Source organism: Camelina sativa, chromosome 13 (assembly GCF_030686135.1).
Source record: "Camelina sativa cultivar CO46 ecotype springtype chromosome 13, ASM3068613v1".
Taxonomy (NCBI): domain Eukaryota; kingdom Viridiplantae; phylum Streptophyta; class Magnoliopsida; order Brassicales; family Brassicaceae; genus Camelina; species Camelina sativa.
In genome coordinates this window covers 11,348,640-11,366,617 of record NC_141892.1, presented here as the reverse complement: position 1 = coordinate 11,366,617, position 17,978 = coordinate 11,348,640, and the positions used below count along the sequence as shown (strand labels likewise).

General features: G+C 35.0%; 2 protein-coding genes and 1 long non-coding RNA gene across 3 annotated transcripts; 2 read left to right on the top strand and 1 right to left on the bottom strand.

Moving 5' to 3' along the window:
* Window positions 1-9,705: 9,705 nt before the first annotated feature.
* On the bottom strand, window positions 9,706-11,535 carry LOC104702138 (uncharacterized). Its single transcript, XR_015577378.1, has 2 exons — window positions 10,266-11,535; window positions 9,706-9,999 (listed from the first exon to the last, which is right to left on the bottom strand). It is a non-coding gene; the product is annotated as an uncharacterized LOC104702138 (long non-coding RNA).
* A 1,421-nt stretch (window positions 11,536-12,956) lies between these two features.
* Window positions 12,957-16,026, top strand: LOC104736530 (transmembrane 9 superfamily member 9). The gene is made up of 7 exons (XM_010456531.3): window positions 12,957-13,224; window positions 13,466-13,630; window positions 13,735-13,844; window positions 13,933-14,050; window positions 14,135-14,247; window positions 14,330-14,480; window positions 14,592-16,026. The coding sequence occupies exons 1-7, from the start codon at window positions 13,099-13,101 to the stop codon at window positions 15,747-15,749; spliced, it is 1,941 nt and encodes a 646-aa protein (XP_010454833.1). The 5' UTR covers window positions 12,957-13,098; the 3' UTR covers window positions 15,750-16,026.
* A 161-nt stretch (window positions 16,027-16,187) lies between these two features.
* LOC104736529 (early nodulin-like protein 13) lies at window positions 16,188-17,110 on the top strand. Its single transcript, XM_010456530.2, has 2 exons — window positions 16,188-16,541; window positions 16,631-17,110. Exons 1-2 carry the CDS (start codon window positions 16,364-16,366, stop codon window positions 17,002-17,004), a joined length of 552 nt encoding a protein of 183 aa, XP_010454832.2. The 5' UTR covers window positions 16,188-16,363; the 3' UTR covers window positions 17,005-17,110.
* Window positions 17,111-17,978: the final 868 nt, after the last annotated feature.

The window sequence follows — 17,978 nt, the reverse complement described above, 5'->3', positions numbered from 1 at the left end:
ATTTTAGTTTGTCAAATGGTTATTGGATTATTACAGAAACATATATGACTATTCACTTAATTACCCGCAAATGATAAATGTACAATCAAAACAATCAATTCTGATAACAGTTCGAGATATTATTATACATTACTCAAAAAGTTTGCCCTATCGTGTAAGAATTGCTGTCGTAGAAATCACAACCATGCATATCAATCACCAAAAAGAAGAAGGTAAAATGAAGAGTAAGATAAAAACAAAATGTGAAGATAATGTTTGTAGGTCCTGTGAATCATCATCATGCATTATTTAGCCTCGGATGCACGGAATATAAGCCGAGATGAAATGGATTGAATCTGCACCAAACTCTATCCAAGATTCCAAATAATAGGGTTACGCTAAAACAAAACCGACAAATTTACTGTACGTCTATTAATAATCCTACAGAATAAAAGATATTTAAAGGGCATAACCACATCCAGAGAAAATTGAATTCAAGGTGGTCAAACGGATTTGGGATCATGTTTTTTAAGTGTGCAGGTCTGGTCTGATCCGGTTCCATCATGTTGTTATGAGCCGGCTTGATCCGTGTGATTGAACTTATATGGACCCAATAAATAGGGCCGTCTCTACCCCATGGCAGAGTAGGCAAATGCCATGGGTCCATCCCAAATATTAAAAAAATTCTTTAAGCAAAATGGTCCAATTTTTTCAAAAAAAAAAAATTATTAAAGATTTTTAGGTTTTTTAAAAATTTGACAGAGGTCCCATATTTGTTTAAGACGAGGCTCAATAAACCAAACTCTGAAATTTTGTGGCCAAAAGACGTAAAAAGACAAAATTACTTCTTTCTAGTCTAACAAATCTATATTGAAACGGGTCGATTCTGGTGCTATCTTAGATTATAACCGGTTGGTATGGGGGAAGGGGGTGTGGTGTCAGTGACATATAACAGATGCAATATAATAGAGTAGTTATATCCAATAAAAAGTTAGAAATATACACATAAAAGATCAGGAAAAAAAAATCAGAATTTTTAAACTGTTGCATTGTTATTTACCAATAGTAGACGTCCATCAATTGTAATTATTTAGTGTCTTTCACATTATGCCACCATCTCTACTAATAAAGATAGAGAGGTCAATCAGTGAGGGGTTCACTTTGGCACAACCTAACTGCTTACCCATCATTGTGGGGTTCAGTATAGGCCCCATTTTCACGTCCTACTCCAACCAAATTCCTACACAAATGCTCCTTTATCATTGTGTATTATCTTTTTGACATGCTTCGATTCGAAATTTGTTTAATTCAAAAAAATCTAGATATTCATAGTGATTTGAAGCAATTCGTATATATATATTTAGAGTAAAACAAAATTACAAAATACAAACTTTACAAAATACAATTCGTATATATCTCCGTGAATTAGTCAGTTACTATGAGAAAATTTTAATTTCTATTTACATTTTTTTTCTTCTAATAAGTAAAATGGTTTAAAGAAAAAAAAGCATAATATAAATAGATTTATGAAATTTATATGAATTAATAAATATCTATATGAAATATATAAAATTTCTAGAATACTTTCAAAATGCAATGTTTTAAGTTGATATTATTCTCTTCAATTCGAAACATCGGTTCCTCTTTTAACCGTCTTAATTAGCCTTTTAATTTCCTACTAGGTGCTTCCCCACGCAACGCGTGAGTTGTGGTATAGTTGACACTTTCTTGTTTTCTTTTTGGTCTTTTCGTTTTCTCTTTTGTATTATTTCGTTTTAATTAGGCATATACGGGCTTCACAATCACTTGTATTTGTACACTATATCTTTATACCATTTCGTTTAGATGTGTACAATTGTGACGTTTATTTTTTATGAATTATGAGGACGTTGTTTTTTGCTTTTGAGGATCCAATCTTATCATTGACTGATATTTTTCCCAATACATTTATTGTATTTTATATTTTCTAATTAACTGCTTATGTAAACCCTTCATATGTTGATGTTGCAATAGTAAGTTATTTTTAAAAAATAATTATCTTCCGTGTGAGTGATTATGTTTGTATGTACATGTTTTGGTCTAATATCAATAAGATTGTTTCTGTTTTCTTTAGTTGGCTTTGAAACCAATTTTGAGTTAAGCAAATTATGGGTCGAATTATGTTGTTAATAAGTAATATAATTTGTATATATGTGACTATAAGTTTAGCTAACTAAAAAATTTTGTAATATTTAAATATAATCTTGAACATATATATATATATATATTTGTGGGAAGAATGCATGGAATTTTTGGATAGAAGTTATTTTTGAGTTACTGACCTTTTATGCCTTTAAGGTGAGTTAAATATTAATAAATTTTTATATGTGTCTTGACTTTTTTAAAAATGAATATTAAGTGTTTCCTTCCAAATTTGAAGTGACTTAGTATTTTAGTTTTCTTATATGATTTTATGAACTTCAATGTAAAGGTTTTTCAAAGTAATAAGTACACTAACACTGATTAAATTATAAAATTTAAAGAAATGTTTATTTTGATTAATCATACAAATAGGACAACATATGTTATATTTTAATCATGGAGTTAAGAAATGGAAATGAAACTTGTGATTGCAAGACAAAATGCCTATATATATTATGTTACACATTGATCGTTTAAAAATGAATAGGAACATCTAATTCTCAAATAAAATTAAAATTTAGCATTAAAAATTTACAATGCTATTTCAATTGTTTTTTACAATCCATACAACAAAAAATAAGAAATCAAAAATTAAAAAAAAAAATGAAAAATGATTTGAGGTATTGTAGAAGAGAATGAGAGAATGTGAAAATGAGATAGTAAAAGAATGCCAATATGAGAGATTGAGAGAATGCTTATTTATATGATAACAAATGTTGGAAGTTACGATTAGAATTATGGAGTTACAATAGTAATTTATTGTGTTTGAATAAAATTGAATGGTGGAATATGATTAATGCATAATTTATTTTATTTCAGTTATAATTTTATTTTAATGTGTGAGCTAAATGTATTGTGTTTATTGGGTCTTAAATATTGTTTAAAGCAATTAGAAAGCAAATAAAAAATAAAAAAAATTAGAAAACATTAAATAAAAATCAACCAATAAGGAAAGACTAAAATTTTACTTTTATATATATGATTTCTAGAATAAAAAACTAAGATGATATCACATATTTTTAAATTTACTACCAGTATATAATGAATCAAATATTGGGTTTAACGGTTATATTCTTGCAGGATGCAGATTTATTAACATCTATGGATCTTAAAATTTTCTTTTTTTTGAGAACAATATAGACCACGAATGTATTCAGTCCTAATTGCCCAGATCTTAACTAGCTATCTTAAATTTTCCGAGCATGCCAAATTGTCCAAAAAAAAAGATAAAAAGGTCATGTCAATATAAATCCAATAAAAAGGTTGTCTGTCGATTGCATAGAGAGTTTCCACAGTCCAATGTCCCATTATACAATTGTTTCACAATTTCCATCCAAAGCCTTACAAAATCTTCAACAAAAATAATAATATATAACTAGGTAGTAATCCGTGTTGTAGCATGGGAAAAATATTTTTATATAAAATTTAAATTCGTATTAATAAGTTAGAATTTTATTATTTTAAATATATAAGTTAAGTATTTGTACAATATTGATATTAAAATCCAAACATTCGATTTCAGTTTGGTTTTAGTTTGGATTATTGTGTGTAAATAATCTAAACATATCTACTATAGAATGGAAAATACATCCCTCCTATTCTGTCTGTACCTTTCCATTCTATCTTGTTCTATGTACCATCCCATTCCGTCTTTTAAATGATTATTCATTAGATGATGTTTATTAATAGAGATTGGATAAAAAAAATTAGATAGGATACTCGAGTTCTCCATTAAATACTTAGTTTTATTTATTTAGTTGAAATTATTCAAAAAAAACTATATAATTGTTTTCAAAAATATCCAAAATTTTCAAAGTACCCGTTCCAAAGTAACTGGTTACAAATCGCATAGTCAACCTTTTAAAAATATATATTTTTGTGTAAACAACACAATACACAACGACCTGTTAACCACTGAGACTCTTAATGTCTTCTAAGTACTATCTCGGCATACAACATGTTCATGTATCGTATCCATTTTTTATATTTGAAAGTTGATATTAAATTTAATTATCCAAATTAAATGATCTCATCTTGTTTGATTAGAAATAGTTTAGATAATTACTTTTATTGTTTGAATTACCTGTTCATGTTTGTTACACGTTCTTTTCTAGAAGATCATATTTTCTTTTATATAAATAACATCATTTACATGTTATTAAAAAAAAATATTTCCTAAAATTTTCAAATAATTATTCCAAAGTAGAGATTTTGTTCTATAAATATCGAGATGGTATAAGATAGGGAAATGTTTCTTGTACTATTACTATTGCATAAAATGATTTCCCTAATAATCATAATTACTTAGGTAGCAAAGATTCCTTACTTTTACCATCTGTTTTACCACAAAGATCCTGTTGAATACTTACTTTTTATTTACTTAGTTGAAATTATCCAAAAAATACTTATTTGTTTTCAAAAATATCCAAAATTTTCAAAGTATCCGTTCCAAAGTAACTGATTACATGTCGTATAATCAACTTTTAAAAAATATATATCTTTGTATAAACAGCACAATATACAACAACATATTAACCACTGAGACTCTTTAGATAATTAAGTACTTTCTCGACATACAATATATATAGTATACATTTTTTATATTTGAAAGATGAAACAAAATTTAATTATCCAAATGTTATGATCACATCTTGTTTTTTTTTTTTAATGAGAATCTATTATTTTGCCTTGTTTCTGATGACATATCCCTGTAATTTCTTACAAAACTGATGTTTATTTTATAAACGACTTTTCAAATAATAGTAGGGATGGACTTAATTGGATTAATTGTTTGGAGTTAATGGATTTTGATCAGATAGGTCATTTAGTCGTCGAAAGCTTTTAAATGCAGAATGTAGAAGAATCAAATAAAGGATTTATTGAAGCTAATGAAATAGAAAAGAGGATAATTTGAAATAGCTCATTAGTTCGTTAGTGTGTAAAAAAACTAAAAAATCTTAACAGAGGGACAAGAACTTCGATTGTCACCAAAAGCAAAGAGATTGTGAATCAATATTTCATTCACAAGTTTTATTTGCTCCCAAGTTCTATGTTAATCTTACAAACACATGATTGATGGTTCTTACGTGAGCTCTGACATCGCTTACCGCGTATTTCCAGTGATTCACCCTCGTGTAATCTGGATACATGTCTCCTGTTTTAGTTTACGTTTCTAAGTTCTAACCGCAGGCCCTGTCTTGTTAAAACCAGGAAACATGTATAATGTATTATATGGTCTCCACTGAGCCAGAATATTTGGTTTCCATAGAGGAGGAAGAGGAGCAAAGAATATATATTGGAGAAAAGCAGCGACCTCAAGTATATCCATCAGGAGCCTCGCCTTGATGCAATGTACTAGAATCTTCACTTAAGCATTCCTGGAGAAGACAGACATGTGTATGTATTTCAAATTCTAGCGTTTTAGGCGAGTAAGATGATCAAGAAGAGTATTAACTATCAATTATCATGAGTTTTGTTTGGTTCTCAATTCCATGACCTGCACCTTGCTTTTCTAGGAAGGAATTGGGACCAACATGGAGTATAGTTTTAGTGATCAACCATTGTCGATACACTTCTTGTGTGAGTTGAAGCGTCAATAGAGGCCAATCTCCATAAGTTATCGAAATAGGTTTTAGTCTTTCAAATTGTTAAATCTATAAATGGTTATAATGCAAAAAAAAAAAAAAAAAAAAAATTGGAAAACTAAGATATGTACAATTTTTCAAAATGTTAAATATGTAAACACTGAAGATTTTTTTGTTTCCATTTTGGGAATTTGTTGTACAAATTATAATGAGGAAAAAAAATCAACGTTTTGTAAAAGTGAGCACGTTGTTGTTGTTTCCTTTTTTTTTTTGGAAAACTATGAACTTTTTTAAAATGTTAAATATCTAATTATGATGATTACTTTCCATTTTTTTCAATCATCACCAACACACTATAAATCCAATAAGAAACCATTGAAAAACTCTTATTCTGTGGAAGAGCAAAAAAAAAAAACGATAGATTGAAAAGTGAATACGCAATAATGTTGGTAGTGTTGCTTAAAAGACTGATTCGGTTTCTGTTTTGGAGCCTACCGCGCTTCTTTTTGTAAGCCGGTTCATCATCATCCAATAAAACCAAATACTCAACTACTCAAGGATTCCAAAACTCAGAGAAAATGGTGATTTAACAGTATTCTCCTTGTTCTTCATCCTGCTGATTTTGATGGGGACTTTGTATTTTATAATTACCTGGCTGCAGGAGCAGAACGAGAACGGCCGTGCTGACACCGTGACTATTGTTGTTATTGCCATCTTCACTCTTTACGTGCTCTTCCTCTGTTTGTTATTGAAATAAGACAAAGTAATGTGCAAATCTGTGTGTATATTCAATAGAGTCCGAAGGTATTTATACAAACGTAGTTGCCTAACTAAGAGATAACTTGGTACCCACGTAAATATAGGAATTAGAAGATTAACATATATCTTAGGCCCAAACCCCCCCCCCCCCCCCCCCCCCTCACGTTGGTGGGACGAAATATCGAACACCTAAAGTGGACATAAGACGTTGAAACTGAGGCGCAGGCAAAGCCTTGGTTAAGAGGTCCGCAACTTGGTCGTAAGTGGAGATATGAACGGTAGTAATCAAATTAGCATGCACAGCGTCGCGGACTTGATGACAGTCACGCTCAATATGTTTGGTTCGTTTATGAAAAACAGGATTAGCAGCAATGTGGATCGCTGCCTGACTATCACAATGCAGCGGAATCGGAGAAGATTGGGCAACGCCTAAATCCTCCATGAGACCTTTTAACCACTTTATCTCTTTAAGGGTGTAAACCATGGCCCGGTATTCGGCTTTAGCAGAGGAACTCGAGACTGTATCTTGTTTCTTGGTCTTCCAAGAAATGGGGGAGTCACCCAAATAAATGACATAAGCGGACAAAGAACGACGAGTGCATGGGGAGGCAGAGAGATCAGAATCGCAATAAGCCGTTAGAGTCACAAAACTGTCGGAACGGAGAAGGTTGCCTTGAGCAGGAGCGCCCTTGAAATAACATATGATATATCATGGTTTTTATGGCTTTTAACCATGATAGTAGGAGTCTTTTATAGTCTTTTGATTTGTTTTGTAGGATGTTTTAGAGTCTTAACAAGTTTTCTAGGATTTTGGCATGGAAAGAGCAAAATAGAGCAATTAGAAGGGATTTTGGAGCAATTCAGCTAAGGAAGAGAACTTGGAGCCGAGGAAGGATGAGAGTGTCGATCGACACTGCCTTAGCATTGATCGACACCATGTTTAGCCGAGAGAGAAGCAAGTTTTGGAAAGTTTACAAATCTGCCCCAAAGTTTTCCATATTTGCATCATTACTCCCTAACGTGTTTTTGGACATAGAAATAGTATTTTTAGGTTTTAGAAGACCCTTAAGTTTTATTCTAGCAAGTTTTATTTTCTAAGCAGCTTTTTGAGAGAGATATTGAGAGCTTTTGGGAGAGAGATCTGAACTGCTTTGAGAGAAGAATTCCTAAACTCCTTCCTTACTCTTTTAATCTCAATTGCTTATTATTCAGAATTATGTTTTGTTCTTCATTGAATATGTCTGAGTAGTTTGCTTGTTAGGTTCATGGTTTTTCACAGGGATTTTATGATTTATTAGATATGTTTATTTAGGATTCATTATCTTTCTAGATCTTCATCATAGGTTGTTCTTCATATTGATCCTTGATTGGTCATCTAGAATTAGTAACCTTAGGAAAATTAATTGATATGAGAATATGATTGATTTTCCTGATAAAACCTTTTGATGAGCAAACTTACTTCTTGCAAAACGATTTGATTTAGTAATTTTGTGAACAATCTAAACTTGTTTTTAAAGCTGATTTTTAACCTAGAATTCTACAAAGAGATTTGGATTTTCTGGTTTAAAATTTAAATAATATTTGCAGTAAGAACTGATTTATTTTACAAAAGAGTTTAGAGTTCTAGATCTGATTTTAATTGCTTGAATCCTATTTAATTATTGATTTAATATTTTGTAATTTCCTGAGAAATTTCCTGGACCTAGCTTATTGATCTTCTGAATTTACAACAGTTTTATTTAATATTTTGCATTGCTTTTCTTTATTTAAATCAACTTGTTTAGCTTAATTATAAAACTCTATAATTTATTGTGTAATCTAGAGTCCTTGTGGAATTCGACCCCTAAGTATTATAGTGACCTCTTAATTTGAGAGAGTACCTCAAGGTTTAATTTGAGCATATCAACACACAAGACGAAGCGCAGCTTCCCAATGAGCAACAAGCGGAGTCTTCATGAACTGAGAAAGAATGTGTACTGGGTAGCTCAAATCAGGACGCGTGATGGTTAAATAAATGGGTCTATTTCTTTCTGCATTGCTTCACACCACTCTTTGATCTTTATTGCGTCCTTGAAATGCTTTGGCTCGTGACTGTCTAAAATCGCAGCCATAAAAGCAATGTGGTTCGCAGAGAAACCAGCAGTAGACAAAAACTTAGTGATAGGATAAAGAACCTTACCCGAGACAGTAGACGAGGACAGTGAGTCGGGGAGATCAGATGCAAGAGCGTGAGAGGAAGAGTGTACTGGAAGGACAACAAAATCTTTAAGAAGTACGCAGGGGAACTTTTTGCGATGACCTTTGCCCAACAGTTCTGGTAGACCCGAAGTAACAGGTGAATCAGGCTCTAACGGTTTGTCAACAGGAGGTGAAGACGAACAGGGACAGGGTGGACATCCGGAGATGAATTGAGGTCAGGAGAAACAACTGCAACCGTCGGAGGAACAAAATGTGTAACCCAGTCATCATCAACAACAACAGGATGTTGTACAGGTAACAAAGGAGAAGACGGAAGATCCAAGAAAGGAAAAATCTCTTCTTCAAACCGCACATCTCTGCTTATGAAAATTTTTTCAGTGGCAAGATCAAATAGACGCCACCCCTTTTTCCCATAGGGATATCCAACAAAAACGCATTTCCGGCTCCTAGGAATAAACTTGTCCTTATCTCGAGAGCGAAGATGTGCGTAACACAAACAACCGAAAGTCCGTATCATAGAGTACGACTGGCGTTGGCCAAACAACAATTCATAGGGAGTCTTGTTCTTCAACACAGAAAATGGTGTTCTGTTTATTAAATGTGTGGCAGTAAGGACACTTTCGCCCCAAAACTTGACGGGCATATGACTTTGAAAGATACATGCACGAGCAACATTAAGAATATGACGGTGTTTACGTTCAACACAACCATTTTGTTGAGGAGTATTGACGCAAGAAGTCTGATGCAAGATACCATGTTCTTGAAAATAAGAAGTAAGGCACATGAACTCTGTGCCATTATCGGTGCGAAACGACTTGACGGGTTTGCCAAATTGTCGAGTGGACATGGCACAAAAATTACGTATGAGCTGAGGGACCTCAGATTTGGCAGTCATGAGATAGGTCCAGACAGCCCGCGAATAATCATCAACAAGTGTAAGAAAATATGTTGCACCATTTGTAGAAGGAGTGCGATAAGGACCCCAAACGTCGCAATGAACAAGTGAAAAGCAATCAGAAGCTTTATTACTACTATCATAAAAAACATCTCTTGTTTGTTTTGAACGGAAACAAATGTCACAACTTTTGATATCTCCTGCAATGCTGGGAGAAGGAACACACTCAAATAAAGTAACTAAAACACCAGGAGAAGGATGGCCAAGCCGTCTATGCCACAAAGCACTTGATGAAAGATGATGAGCCGATAACCTAGGAGACCATGATCCCAACACTCCAGTAAAATAGTACACTCCCCCATGCTCTTCACCTGCTCCAATCAAAGTCCTAAAAAAACGGTCCTGCAAGAAGCACAATGTGTCAGTAAAAATACCAATGGAGACTGAGATTAGAGTGCAATTAAAATCAGGAACAAACAACACATCAGTCAGCAGGTAGGCTGAGCTCAATGGAAGGGAACCACACTTAACAACACGAGATGGTTGCCCATCAGGCTTAGTAACAGGTGAAGGAATAATATCAACCACATCCACCAAAACAGAAAGATCACCAGTCATGTGGTGAGAGGCGCCAATATCTAAGACTACATCGGTTAAGTGAGTTTTACTAGACAGTTTTTCGGAGGAGGTATTGGAGCGTTGAGCTTCGAGCAGGTTGATCAGTTGTGTGATCTGGTTATGGCCAGTGTCAGATGGAGACACCACACGGGCTATGTTGACACGACCTCGGCTGCAACCAGAACCCCTTGTTTGACGACCACCACGTTGAACAGAACGATTTGGTTGGCTGTTGTCGAGCGAGGGCCGCCTTTTTGTTCAAAGAACCACTCTGGATACTCGTGGAGTTGAAAACATTCGGAGATGTCGTGTCCTTGACGACGACAATGAGTACATGAAAGAGTAGAACGATCACAAAAGCGTCGAGCAGAGACAGCCGCCGCTTGAGGGGGAACCTCTTTTTTCACTGTGAAACCAATCGCCTCTGTTTTAGTTGTTTCTTTGGAGCGTGCAACGTTGAGATTTTGTTCCTCACGGATGACACGAGAATAAACTTGAGTGAGTGGAGGCTTGGGATCTTCACCAGTGATTGTAGAATGGATGTTGTTGAACTGTGGAAGGTCAAGGAATTGATGAACACGGTCATCTTCACGTTCCTTAGCAATATCCGGAGCAGCGGCGCATGTAGACTCACGGCATGTTTTATAGTGTTGCAGCTCCTCCCAAAGTTTCGATAAGCGGCCATAATATTCTAACAACTTTTGTCTGTTTTGTTTGCACTCCGCAATCTCATATTTGAGAACTTGCTTGCGAACCCATTACCAACAGAGAACCGAGACCGAAGACTCTCCCACAAAGTTGAAGCCTCGGCAATGAAAGAAACAGTTGAGCGGAGTTTAGGGTCAATAGGGGTTCAGATCCAACCCATAATCATGGAATTTGCAGCACGCCACATGTTGAGATCGGGTTCAGACGTCGGTTTCGGAGTAGATCCATCGATAAAGCCAAGCTTATGTTTTGCTTGGAGGGAGTTCTGCAGTTCCGTAGCCCACTCAGCATAGTTATCCTCTTGCAAAATAAAAGAGGATATCAAAGCACCGGGATTGTCAGAAGAACTGAGTTGGTACGTAGAGGGTGCAGCTGCGACGACCACCTGTGTGGAAGAAGTTTGTGGAGAGGTAGACATGTTGCGGCGACTGGTATTTAGATGAACATTGGCAACAAGAAACTAGACATATATGTCGTGCAGCGGCGGCGGTTGTTTACAAACAACGACCGCGGTGGCTGTGTTAAAAAAAAAAAAAGGTCATAGATTTGAATGGCTCTAATACCATCTAATACCATGAAATAAGACAAAATAATGTGCAAATCTAAAAGTGTGTATATTCAATAGAGTCCGAAGGTATTTATACAAACGTAGTTCTAAAAGATAACTTGGGACCCACATAAATATAGGAATTAGAAGATTAACATATATCTTAGGCCCAATAGTTATAGTTGTCGTTTTGGTTTATTAGGTTTGTAAGATTTAATAGGTTTATTAAAATACACTTTACTGTTGTTTACTGTATAACTTCAATGGTATGATATTCTATTATGATTTGAATTTCTACTTTGTCCTCTTTTTCTCTATTTAAACCACATTTATTGAATTATCAAATCATCTATCGAGATTTTGGTAGCATTGGTCAGTGGACTTGTAAACTAGGATACCAATACGAGCTCCAAATCGCTGCAAATCTGAATATGAAACTAACCTAAATATATCCCGAAACCTAGGATCGTTTGGATTAGCAAGAAGTTGTCAATACTGTAGTATGATGTCCATTAATTGTGTTGAATTGTTAGCAAACCACTTGAAACACACCCCGTGCATACAACCAACATTACAGATACATTGCCTTTGGTAATAGCTTAACCGTATTACTAAACTCTTTCTAGGAATTAACAAAAAAACAGAGAAAATTGTGTAACAAAACCGTTCAAAAGTGATAAGCTTTGAACAACCTGTGGAGAGTACCCCAGAGATGCCATGAAGGTCGCCAGGCAGGTCCGTGGGGATGGATTGCTTTGCATTGGTCCGAATATTTGGCAACACGTTGCAGGGAGAACCAAAACGAGACGTATACAAGTACCATCTCCTCTTCATTATGACTTATGAGAATCAAATAATCGAATTAATATATATATCACACTACTAGAAGAGAAATTCTTTTTAATACCACTAAAAAAGTTTTTTTTTCCAAAAATACCACATTTTAGTTTTTTTTCCAAAAATACCACAAAAGTTTTTTTTTTCAAAATTAGTACAAACACAAAAAATTGATTTTTAAGAATGTAGAATTTTTTTTTTTAGGTTTGGTTTGACACATTTAATTTTAGGGTATAATTTATAGGGATAGAGTTTAGTATTTAGAATTTAAGAATTAATTTTTAGTATTAAAACTTTAGTTCAATTATGTGGTATTTTTGGAAAAAAGTTACATTTTAGTGGTATTTTTGGGAAAAAAAATAAATTGTAATATTTTTGGAATAAAAATCTATTTTACTGGTATTGATGACAATTGACCTTAATTATAATTATGTCCAAAACTAACATCTTGTGGCTTGCTTAACGTTACTTAACTAATAGATTTTACTTCAACGTGACCAAAATAACATCATCCAAAAGATTTCCCATTCAAAGTATTCAATGGGCCTAAGAAATGTTAGCGTAAATTATATAATGGGCTTAGGAAATGAGGCCCATTATGTTAGACACGTGGCGATATATAAGTGGATAAAATGATGTTACAGGAAAACGAAAGCAATAACGGAGAGAGGAACAAGGATCTTCGCTTCTCTCTCTCTAATCAATTCGATTTCTCTTTGCTTCTTCTTCACAAAACTGTGGAAAACAAAAAAAAGCTTATAAAGCTCTCCAGATCTGTGGAAACCGAACCCATGGCTATGGAGTTTTATAGAAGTTCAAGGAGATTACAATTCCTTGGATCTGTGATTCTTCTTCTCTTCATCCATGCCGCTCACTCTTTTTACCTCCCCGGTGTCGCTCCTCAGGATTTCGAAAAGGTAAAAAAAAAAAAAAAAAAAACGTATTCTTAAATTCCACTTGGGATCTGATTTTGGATCTCTCGGATCTGGTTTTTTTCAAGATTAGTTCTTAGTGCCACCGACACTTTTTAGGCTCTTAATCTCTCATTACACTAATTCATAGCTAAACTGGATACAAATCTTTTGCAATGCTAATACAATCGTATAGTAGTAGAAGATCCAAAGCTGTTGTTTTATGTTTTGGGGTATTATTATGTAGGGAGATGAGTTGAAGGTGAAAGTGAACAAGTTGACATCTATTAAGACTCAGCTTCCGTATTCGTATTACTCTCTTCCTTTTTGCCGTCCTAAGAAGATTGTTGACAGTACTGAGAATCTTGGTGAAGTGCTTCGTGGTGACCGGATCGAAAACGCTCCTTATTCGGTTTGTTCTCTGTTTTTTTTTTTTTTTTGATAGAAAAAGTTGATATTATTTATTGTCTTACCAACCCCTAACTAACTATTGCGGAACTGGAATAATGTATGTAGTTTAAAATGCGTGAAGCACAAATGTGTAATGTTCTCGGCCGTGTCACGCTTGATGCCAAGTCTGCCAAGGCATTCAAAGAGAAGATTGATGATGAGTATCGGGTCAACATGTAAGACTTTTGAATTATGAGAACTACATTCATGTACGCTTCCTCTGTTACGTTTCTCATGCTGTGTTTGTGTATATGTGTGTGTTAGGATCCTTGATAACCTTCCTCTAGTGGTTCCAATTGAAAGAATTGATCCTGGTCAGGGTTCTCCCTCTGTTGTGTATCAGCTAGGCTATCATATCGGTCTTAAAGGGCAGTATGAGGGGGTAAGTAAGTTTAGATTATTCATTATTTGCGTTGAGTGTGAAAGCAACGATTTTCTAAGCAGTCCTTCCTTTGGATTTACACAGAGCAAAGAGCAAAAGTACTTTATGCACAATCACTTGGCTTTCACTGTCCGGTATCACAGAGATGTGCAAACCGATGCTGCAAGGATTGTGGGATTTGAGGTCAAACCATTCAGGTGCAGTTCTTGTTGAACAAAAATAGACTCTCGGGGTGTTCTCTTTTTTTTCAGTTCTAATATTCCTTCCCTTCATTTGCAGTGTCAAGCATGAATACGAGGGACAATGGAGTGAGAAGACCCGTTTGACTACCTGTGATCCTCACACTAAACGCCTGGTTGTTAGCTCAGCTACACCTCAAGAAGTCGAAAACAAGAAGGAAATTATCTTCACATATGATGTTGATTTTCAGGCAAGTTCCTCTTCGACTATCAGTTTATAACTATTGTGTTCCTTTTCTCACTGTTTTGTCTTAGTGAGATACGATGATTGTGTTCCTCTTCTCACCCTGCTGCCTCTTCAGGAAAGTGAAGTGAAGTGGGCGTCTAGATGGGATGCTTATCTTCTGATGAGCGACAATCAAATTCACTGGTTCTCTATTGTCAACTCTCTGATGATCGTCCTCTTCCTTTCTGGTATGGTAGCGATGATTATGCTGAGGACCCTTTACCGTGACATTTCACGGTACAACGAGCTTGAGACACAAGAAGAAGCTCAAGAAGAGACTGGGTGGAAACTCGTCCATGGTGATGTGTTCAGACCTCCATCCAATTCAGATCTTCTCTGTGTATATGTTGGCACAGGTGTCCAGTGTTTAGGTATGGTACTTGTCACTATGATCTTTGCCATGCTCGGATTTTTATCACCTTCCAACCGGGGAGGTCTTATGACAGCCATGCTCCTCCTCTGGGTCTTCATGGGCCTCTTTGCCGGTTACGCCTCTTCACGTCTCTACAAAATGTTCAAAGGAACAGAATGGAAGAGAATTGCCTTCAGAACAGCCTTCTTGTTCCCTGCAGTCGTCTCAGCCATCTTCTTTGTCCTAAACGCTCTTATCTGGGGACAAAAATCATCCGGAGCTGTTCCCTTTGGGACGATGTTTGCTCTTATCTTCCTCTGGTTTGGAATCTCAGTCCCTCTTGTCTTTGTTGGAGCTTACATCGGATTCAAGAAGCCACCGCTCGATGACCCCGTGAAAACCAACAAAATCCCACGTCAAATCCCAGAACAAGCTTGGTACATGAACCCAGTTTTCTCAATCCTTATCGGAGGAATCCTACCATTCGGTGCGGTCTTCATCGAGCTCTTCTTCATCCTCACATCCATCTGGCTCAACCAGTTCTACTACATCTTCGGTTTCCTATTCCTCGTCTTTGTGATCCTTATGGTCACCTGCGCAGAGATAACCATTGTTCTCTGCTACTTCCAGCTTTGCAGTGAAGACTATCTCTGGTGGTGGAGGTCTTACCTCACCTCAGGTTCTTCTGCGGTCTATCTCTTCCTATACGCTGCCTTCTATTTCTTCACAAAGCTCCAGATCACCAAGCTCGTCTCGGCTATGCTCTACTTCGGATACATGCTCATCGCCTCTTACGCGTTTTTTGTCCTGACCGGAACAATCGGTTTCTACGCTTGTCTCTGGTTCACAAGGCTCATCTATTCCTCGGTTAAGATCGACTGATTCAGAAAACACATTCAAGAGAAGAAAGAAAGAAAGAAAGAAGGTAATATAGATTATGATTTTCACAAGTGCTAAAAGGCTTTGTTTTTGCTCAATAGGTGTCTTCTTGTTTCATCTCTGGTTTTGGTTACAGTAACAAAAGAAGGGTTTTTTATATGTAAACCTTTTTCTTTAGAGTGTGTATTCTGTCTGATTTTTCCCAAATGAAACTTCGGATTATCTTTTCTTGATTGACAATATGTGATTCTTTCAATTCTATTTATACTCTCTTTTTAAACTCTATTTGCTTAAAGTCTCTCTTGCCAGTTTAATCGCAAGACACCAAAAAACAAAACGATAGTATTACTGGTCCCTCATTGCACTCGTATTTAAAATTCTGTCTCCGACCGTTGTTAAAATAATTGGTTTTATATGTAAATTGTCTTGGTACGGGGACTTGACCGTTTTAAAAGTAAGCGTTGGAAGCAACAGTGAGATTAGCAGAGCAGACACTATTACACTTACAACGGCTAGTTTCTTCCTCTATATATACAGACCCAATCATTCACAACAGAGCCCAAATTATCTCTCTTTTACTCTTATCTCTCTAGCTCATACACTAACTTAAAACCCTAATGGCTCACAGAACTCTTTTTCTAATCTTCTCCATTTTCTTCTTGTTGACTAATTTCGCCTGTTGCAAAGAGATTCTGGTCGGAGGCAAAACCAGCGCTTGGAAAATCCCTTCTTCGCCTTCTGAGTCTCTAAACAAATGGGCTGAGAGTTTACGTTTTCACGTTGGTGATTCTCTTGGTAAGTTTTCTTTTACCCCAAATTCAAATCCAAAATCAACCCTTTCCTCTTAACGTTGAAAATTTTATAACTGTTTGTATGTGAAACAGTTTGGAAGTACGATGGGGAAAAGGACTCTGTTCTGCAAGTGACAAAGGACGCATACATTAACTGCAACACCACAAACCCAGCAGCTAATTACAGCAATGGAGACACTAAGGTGAAGCTAGAGAGATCTGGTCCTTTTTACTTCATCAGCGGCTCCAAAAGCAACTGTGTCGAAGGTGAGAAGCTTCACATTGTTGTCATGTCCTCTCGTGGTGGCCACACTGGTGGTTTCTTCACTGGTTCTGCTCCTTCTCCTGCACCTTCTCCAGCTTTACTGGGTGCTCCTGCTGTTGCTCCTGTCACTGGTTCTGCTTCTTCTTTGGCCAGTCAAGTTGGGATTTTTGGATTTGTTGGATTTGGCGTTGTTTTGCTCTGATTTTGTTCATATTCACGAGATTTGTTGAATTATTTTGCATTTTGAGACATTAATGTATTTTCCGAATATAAATTCGCCAACTTTTAAGAGCTTTCAGAAAACACAATGCAATGTGCAACAGCATACACTACAACACTAACTGGGGTCAAGTCATAAATCATTGGGGTTTTATGTAAAAGATTCTAAAACTAAAAGTAATATGAAATCACATAAGTTAAAAATCTGAAATTAAAAGAATTTGCATTTGTTATATTTGAAATGGTATAGAAAATATTAAAAAAAAATGAAAGTATACAATAAAATAAAAATCCTAAAACTAAAAAGATTATGATTACTTCTTTTTTAAAAAAAGACAAAAAAAAAATATAATATAGCAACTAATCAAAAATGAAAAGGAATTATTGTTAGTGTAAAGCTTGGTTTGTTTATTTGAGTTTCTTTTTTCAATTAGGATTATTTGAGATCAGTATATGCTTTTTATGTGGTATTTTACTTAACTTTTTCTTTCTTTGTCAACTATAATAGTAGCATTTTTTTTTTTTAAAAAATTTTAGTTACTTAATTGTAAATTTTCTCTATGAAGCTATATAGTTGGTTTAATGTGTTTATAGAGACATTTTTCTAGTGGTGGTCTTCAACAGTAAAATATGATTGAGTGTATAAATAATACATCTTAAGTAGTTGACAAATTTGCAAATTGATGTAAATAAGATGACGGTTTGAGTGGTAGTTTGCATGTAAAACATTATCTGATGTAGTTGTGTAATCATATTTTAGGCGAGATTGACAAACTACGTATTTGATATATTGAGTTATAGTTTCATTGGTATGCTATATAAACACACACTGTATTATATTTTGGATTAATGAGAGAAATGAACCATTTATTTAGATTTTCTCCAAACGTAACGTCACATATATCAAGATTTTATTTATCAAATCGAAATAGTTACCATGCCGGAGCAACTATTACA